General features: G+C 34.7%; 1 protein-coding gene across 4 annotated transcripts in view; it reads left to right on the top strand.

The window, feature by feature from the left end:
• The window catches only part of LRP1B (LDL receptor related protein 1B), a 675,815-nt gene extending 670,884 nt beyond the window's left edge, over window positions 1–4,931 (top strand). For 2 of the 4 annotated variants that reach the window (XM_017830208.1, XM_017830205.1), the window contains 2 exons: window positions 740–838; window positions 3,083–4,931. In XM_017830208.1, the coding sequence (XP_017685697.1) occupies window positions 740–838; window positions 3,083–3,223 (240 nt within the window). In that variant the 3' untranslated portion in view covers window positions 3,224–4,931. Of the gene's footprint in view, window positions 1–739; window positions 839–2,599; window positions 2,650–3,082 lie in introns of all 4 variants that reach the window. The other 2 variants (XM_017830206.1, XM_017830207.1) reach the window with 2 other exon arrangements.
• The last annotated feature ends 3,204 nt before the right edge of the window (window positions 4,932–8,135 follow it).

Here is an 8,135-nt window from a genome sequence, read left to right as displayed (position 1 = left end):
GTCATAGACACATCTGCCTTAAGTTGCCAAACCACAGTCTATCTTTTTAGCCTAGTGGCAAATATTGAATGGAAATATATTATTGTACAGCCTATGTTTGAAGCATCAAAGAGTGCATGCATACATATGAGACTAACTTATTTCACACCTGAAAACTTCCAAAGGCATAAAGAATTGGGATTCCTGGCAGGATAGATAGATTAAATGTTTACCCAAAGCCAGTAAGTATTATCATTTCCTTGTATAAGATGCTGACACTTCTGCAGCACCACTCTGCAGTGATTGAGCTCCCTGAGTGATGTGACATGGGATGAATGGGGTAATGCTGCCATATCTTTCCTAGAACTCCATAATCAGACATACACCAAAGGGCAGCCATCCCTCTGTGGCATTTCTGACAAAGCAATAACAGGATTACTGGTAGCTCTAGGAATGTCATTGCTGAATCACATAGTCAGGGTGCTGAATACAAGAGGTAAGCTGAAAATGGAGTTACTCACTGGAGGCAGAATGACTGAACCAGTGCTTATTGTGAAGTCTGGCTCTAATCCTTAGTGGAAAATAACTGCAAAATGCTGAATTTTATTTTTCGTGCTGAGGGATACCTGCAAGATTTTCTTAAATGTAGATCAGTCTGAAATATTGTCTTTAATTGCTGCACTGTTTACTTAACAGTGTTGATAATTACACATGGAAAATGCTCTGCTAGCACAGAAACTAAAATTTTCTGTTTATACAGGCCAGATACATAGGGGGAGGGCCCACTGCATTCAAGCTTCCCCACACAGCTCCATCAATCTACCTAAACTCTGACTTGAAAGGACCACTATCAACAGGGGTGAGAAATGATGATTCAAATCCATTTCATTCCACATCAGCCCCTTTCTAAAGAAAGTTTGTCTGTCATTTTTGATTAGAGGCATTTTATGTTTGTTTTTATTTTGTTTTTTTTTCTTTTAATGGAAAGAAGAACAACAGTAAATAATACATTTTTCTGTTTGAAATAAAGGGTCCCTCCTTGCATACAAAATTTCACCTGTACCCATCATTGTAACATGATCTAAAACTGCAAGTCTGTCTTTGCAAAGGAATGAAAAACCAGTAAACACTGTGATGCTTTTTCATAACATTATATAAGTTTAGCATGGCATTCACAGCCATGTATCTTGATGTATTTGCAGTTCTTATGTAATTACAGGCATTTATCAAGTTTATCAAACTGAAATATGATCCCAAAGAATGGAAACAAGTGCATTTATTTAAGAGGACTTTGACGCACAACAAAATTAACAATTTCCTTTATTATTTGCAGTGGGTTTTTTTGATTGTTCAGTTTTCAATGGATTTGTATCATAAACCAGTTCCTTCTGAAACATCAGATTTTTTACTACATTTTAGCATTATGTTTGCAAACACTGAAATTCAAACTACAAAAGAGACGTCGACATTCATTTTCATGCGCCTCAAAATATATTCATCTTTTGTGCCATTTACGTTCTTGCATGATTGTAATATGTTGTATTTGGTAGCTTAACAATTTTTATAGGGTGTGATTTTTCTGATGGAGCACAGAACCATGGATGATGAAAGCTGGAATATTTGCCCATCTGTAAAATTAACTCTTTCTTGTAAATTCTAGTCACTCCAGTTTCTTTCTGTACCTCACTGTACTGCGTTATGCTATCAGTAGCCACTCAAAGAGATATCATGAGGCAGAGATTACTATTATATGTAATTTTAATAACTCCATAAGGCACTATATAGATGCCAGATGTCTGTTCTGTTGTGCTTTTCATCCTTAATAATGGTTGTCAATGAGATAAAAAGTCCTGATGATTGAAATAGAGCTAAATTTCTGTTCTGCTAAATTTCTGACTGTAATCCTGGGCTCAGAAATAGTGTTGATCAACAGGGAAAAGAACTAAGACTCTAGACATCTTTCATTCCTTGTTTCCCAGGGTGTACTCAGGCTATTTGCAAGTCAAGAAAACCTACCCATTTTTGCTTTGGGTAATTTAAAGTTTAGCCATTTGTTATGTACACCAAACAAATTAATTTCCCTATTTTAGAACTTGCTGGAGTATGACTGAGTATTTGTGAAAGCACAGCTGTGCTGTCCCACTAGTTGTAAGGAAGAGGAAGATTTTGACCACAAGACACCCTTTCCAGTTTTTATAGGAAAAAGCTGAACATCTACTTGGATAGCAAAGGTTTTCTAGGGACAATAAAGGCACAAAGTGTGAAGGAAGTAGTAGAGACATGACAGACCTTGGATAATGTTCTCTCCTTAGCATGAGTGACAGGAGAGAAAGTTTTCCTCCATGTTATACATCCTTCTGTGCTGTCAGGCTCAGGAGATTTCTCACACACTGAAGTGTTTTGCAGCATTAAAAATGGACTTGTCCTATACTGAAGTACCATTCATTTCAATAGATGTTTTTCATTACAGTCCAAACTACCAAAATTTTTGAGAAAAGATTTCTCAATCTGTAACTACTATGATATATTAACACTTATGCTGGTTTATTATTAAAGTTTAATTTACATTACGCAAGTATTGAATTTTTTGGTCAAATCATGTTGTGTATTTGGGCCACAGAATTCGAAAACATGGTCAGCTATTGATGGGATGCTGATGTCTTAGAACAGGTAATATATGGAAACTGTTGGCTGCAGTTTTCTACTGTTAAACTTGTCACATGGTCTCACAGTGCACCTTCTCTATAAACTCCTTCATATCTATTCTGAAATCTTCCAGTGTAATAAGGTGGACAAGTCAACCTCAGAGACATTTTTTTTCAAGGTTTTTGTTTAATTTTTGTCATTGTTTTTATGGTTTTAATATCATAATGTGCTGCATGTCACGTCATTTGTTATTTTAATAGCATGTCTCATCATGAATTTAATTTTTAACTAAGTAATTAACTCATTATCAGGTTTTCAGATGTCCAGGTATCTATTAAGTATGTCCTGTTGTATTTTATGTGTACTTGTTGTTGCTTTAACAAAACCATTTCCATTTCCATAAATGTTAATTTTGGTTTAATCTGGCTCATCTAATGTTTTATTAATTTCTCTGCAGCCAACAAATTACGCCAATCCAGTATATGCAAAGTTATACGTGGATGGACAAAACTGTCGAAACTCCTTAGCAAGTGTTGATGAAAGAAGAGAACTTCTTCCAAAGAAAATAGATATTGGGATAAGGGAGACTGTGGCATAATCTGCTGTTACCTTTTATACTCTGTATAAATGTATAAAATATAAGGATTACTTTTCTATGTACCAACAGTATTATAATTGTTTTGGCATCAGCATTACCTCTGTTTTTTGTTTGGTTGATTGTTTTCTGGGTTTTTCTTTTGCTGATGACTTTTGACTGACCATTTGTAAGGTATTTTTATGAAAAAGAAACTGCACTACGGTACAATTTACAACAATGCTGCTGAAATAACACACCTTTAAATTTGTTAAAATGGCAAACAACGTATTCGTTTGTAGCGTGAAAATGAGCAATCTATTTTCTATGAACTTTTTTGGTTCTACTTAATCAATGAAGATGGTATCTGCACTTTTTCATTATGTAGTCTGGAAGCTGTAGTACAGTGTGTAACTTTGTTTATTTTAAATGGTGAAAGAATGATTGAATGGTCTACTCTCTTCTTTGTGCCCATTAGAATTTCTCTTCAGATCCTGATGAAGCTAGATAACTTTTCACAAACATACATAACTTGCTTTTAAATTAGCTTTAGGTTGCCAAGAAGTAAACAAGACTATAGAAATGAGACATCTAATGATCTGCATGAACACAATGATTATGTTTCAGAAATTCAGTGACTGTACATGATATACTAAACATATATACCATGTAAACAAGCTTTGTATTTATTAAAACCTTATAGAACATAGTAAAGATATATCTTGGAAGCTGAAACCTTACTTGCTGTGGGACAAAGCATCTGAACTCCAACAGTCCTGTAGGACAGTAGCCACCCTAGAGCACAAGAGGGCATTGCCTACACATGTGTTATGTTTTTTCACTTAATCACACGCATTACTTACGGATTAATAATTCCCCAACACGTACCGAGCAGTAGGGAAAAAACCAAACCCCAAACCTTAAGCACACTCAGATGATCACAGCATTCGGTTTTGACAATCACAAAAAAAAAAAAACCCCTCATGCCTGTTTAGAGATATTAAAGAATTCAAAACACAGCAGTTTCTTTAAATTAAGATAAACTCTGGTATTGTGGAGGTAAAATGAACCAAACTGCATATTAGTGAAACCTTACCAAAGCCCGAGTTTCAGTAGCCTGGGTTAAATGTCAAAATCCAATTATCGAAAGTGAAAAGCATCAGTATCAGTTTCCAGCACTTCTCTGACCTGATCTGCTTTCTGTTGTTGCTAAGAGGCAAAATCTGACTCACCTTTTTTAATTTTGATGGAAATAAAGAATACAATTGCTTTCAGGTTTGAACTGAATCAAAATATTTTATACATAACTTTAAAGGCACAAAAGACGTATTCACACATATACTGTGGGGGATTCTTCCTTCCTCTGCTAGACATGACTGACTTTTAGCTATCATAATATATTAACCTAACAGATTAAATATGTTTGTGGTTGCTCTTTATTCCCTTTGTACAAGCATTACGAAAATAACTGCTGTTTTATAAAAGATTTTTGTTGTACTATTGTGCATGCATACTACCTATTTCTAAACTTTGCCATATTGGGGCCTTTATAAAACTCTTGATTTATGTAATACTAGTGCAATTTTGCTTGAACAATGTTATGCATATCATAAACTTTTTCAGGTTCTTGTTTAAGTACATTTTTTTAAATTGAACAGTATTTTTCATTTTGGTTATAATAGTCATTTTGCCTATGTTTCTACAATGAAGTGTTAAATACTTTATAAAAAAATTGTTGACTGATTTATTTAAATGAAAATCTACATACTTAATTCAGTGTGTTGACTAATTTTTAAATTTAACTTATAAAATGAAAGCTAAAGAAAGAGCAAATTGAAGCGAAAGAACATTACTTTGTACAAATGGCTAAATCCCTTTTCTTAATGACAATTTTTGCTTTTTATACAAATTCTGTTTGAATGTTTTTGCAGCTCTGCACGTGTTTGGATAACTTAGGTGTATAGCTGTACATTATGTCAATAGAATTTTAGAACTATTATTTTTTCTATAAAAATACTGTATTAAATAGTTTCATACCACACAGCTATGATTCCACAGGTTCTGCCTTTATTCTGCTGACATCATCAGAGATGGATTAGGCCCTCAATTTTTCTATAATTAAAGTTGTTATTTGGTGTAAGTAGTTGGACATTTCAGAAACATTATTACTGTTTATTTTCTGGCAGAGAATCTCTTCAGTACTCAGGTAGAACTAAATTTTAACTAGTGGGTGTACAAGTAACATGAGGTTGAAATCATGAACTCATACGGGCCTGATGAAATTTACTTTCTGTGATGTCTCGTGTTTCCTTTCAGTGAGACATTTTTATTTACTTTACCCTTGCTTGAGACTAAATTATTTTAAAAAAAGTAATTTCCTTAGAAATACACAGTTGATGTCAGTGGAGCTATTAGATATTAGTTACTAGATCAGAATACAGTTGTAAGTATGTAGCAGAATTTTGATGGAGATATTGAGCTCTACCACTGCCATGCTTGAAGACCTTTACACATCAGTATAATAATACCCAATGGATTTTTTGTTTGTTTGTTTTTTTTTTACTTTAACAAGGTTCTCCACGGGAATTGTTTCCACAATCCTTTAACAGTCCCAGAATCCACAGGCTCTGGTGCTGTGCAGAACACACAAGGAGCTGAAGGGTGAAAGACTGAGAACCTGATCAATAACCTACATGTGCATCCTCCTAAGTTCAGTAAAATATTTTTGGGCATGAAATTCTATAAAATGTTACAAGTAACAAGAACAATGTTTTTAACTTTCTACATTTCCACAGCCTTCTTGCTATTATTAATGCCACATTATTTGTGTTTTAAGTTGACACAAAACTAGAAGGAAAAAAAAATGGCTAAATATGCCTGCATCACTGATTAAGGCATCCGTCTCTTCAGGGTGTAGTTGCAAGACTTTTCCTGGTTGCTTTTCTGTGAAAGCATTGAGCACTAACAGTCATGTGAAAGGCTAGTACTGTTCTATTTCACAGAATTCATCAGGGTAAAATTTTTCTTCCACAGTACTGATGATTTTTCATAGCAGTGTGAAGCAGTTTGTGGGTTCAGGGAAATGAAACTTCTGATAAATCTAACCCTGAAATACACTGTTCATTGACCTTTTACTCTTAGGCTAAGCAATAGCCACATTTTCATTGAACAGAAAACAAAAATACATGTAACCTTGAAGGGAGACATGATGTTCTCCGTCACAAACCAGGTTCTAAAGTTCTTTGCTGAATGGAGAATCTCTATGCAAAACCGATAAAAAACCCCCAAAAACTTTTGTGCTAAACTTTTATTAATTATGTCTAATGGATCTTTTTCTTTTCCCACAGAGGTTATAATAGTTATTTACATACCAGTGCTCTGGAGTCTCTGCCTTGTGATAGGCCTCTTGGTCTATGCAAGTGTTTGCATAAATGCTAAATTATGACAACCAAAGTTCAAAATGACAAATCGAGATGGATGATGCTCTTGGTACTCTGATTATTCATTCTGCACAACTGAGATTACTATCATGAATGCAGTCCTGGGAAGCTGATATGAGAATATTTATTTTGCTCTGCATTTTTTAATTGTTTTTTTTTTTCATTTCCAAGACAGTCATGGTGTTTGATGTTTGCAGAAGGAAAGCTCTGTAGTGGAATGCCTTTAAAACTTCTACCTAAGTGTACTTTCTAGCAGTTAGATTGTGCAGAAGGTCCTAATATAACAGCAATTATTTTATTTTTATCAACTCTTAGTGACCAGAATCAGTGTAGTCACATGCATTAATGGAATTTTGTGTAAACACATTTCAGAACATTTGTTTCACACGAAAGTGCATAATATATCAGAATAGAACCAAGTATCTTCTCGTGCATCCCCCCTTTTTGGAGGATGAAAAGATGATATAGGAAAGCAATGTCAGTGATGATAAAAGGTCCTCAAGGTAGTTGGCCTTAAGAATAAAGACACTTTTCATGTGGAACAAGCAGACCAACAGTGAATCTTGTCTGTCTAGTCCTGGGCATCTCTGCAAAAGTGTTGAGGCATTTGGAATTTTTCAAGTCTTAGATGGGCAGAAGGATGGCTGATGGAGAAAATGATAATTTATCATCCTGGTTCAATGATTTATTGTGCTTACCATCTCCTCATATGAAATACAGATCTCATGAAAGTAATGGTTTCTACTTTAATGCCCATATTGTAAGGTGACAAAAAGGAGGAAAAAAGCATAAAACACCTTTTGGCTTCCCTATGCCAGCTGCACATCATTTAGTGCATGTTGTGCCTCTCATGACCTCTGATGGTGGCCTTCAAAGAAGTGCTTGTGTAGAGGTAACTGTCTGCTGGCCTCAAAAGGATGTTAAATGAGTTTTTCCTGGAAAGAAGATGATACTACTATCCTCCCCACCTGCTGCGAAACCTAATAATGATCCATTTTCAGGAAAGAAAAAACCCAAACAAAAAAACCCCAACCAAACAAATGAAACACCCCCCCCTTCCAAAAAAAGTATTTTTTGAAAATATCAAGATATGTACCTATATACAATGTCTATAGTATCAGAACTGATGTGTAAGTAAGTTTTTACTCTAAGTGAAAACTCATTTTCACAGGTGAGTAGAAAAGAAGGTCTGAAACTAACATGGAAACTCAAGGAAAATATTAATTTAGGATTACTGTTAAGCTTTTTTAAAGTGTGCGTTCAACCTGGAGGGGGGGGGGAAAGAGTTTTGCAAGCTGGTCACTGAATTTTTCTTAAAATATTTCTTAAATAAACAATTTTGAGTGTTACAAGAGCTGGCACCACTAAAGATTTCAGAAAACAGTTTCTCATCCAACACTTTCTCACTCGTGTTTCGTGTTGGTAATGCACAAACAGCAATCTCTTGTCACATAAGTAGGTGTTTGATGATTCATTAGTGATAAACAGAATAAGAT

The sequence above is a fragment of the Lepidothrix coronata genome, unplaced genomic scaffold (assembly GCF_001604755.1).
Source record: "Lepidothrix coronata isolate B3197 unplaced genomic scaffold, Lepidothrix_coronata-1.0 Scaffold175, whole genome shotgun sequence".
NCBI lineage: Eukaryota > Metazoa > Chordata > Aves > Passeriformes > Pipridae > Lepidothrix > Lepidothrix coronata.
The sequence above is the reverse complement of the archived record's forward strand: the minus strand, read 5'-3'. Positions and strand labels throughout refer to the sequence as shown.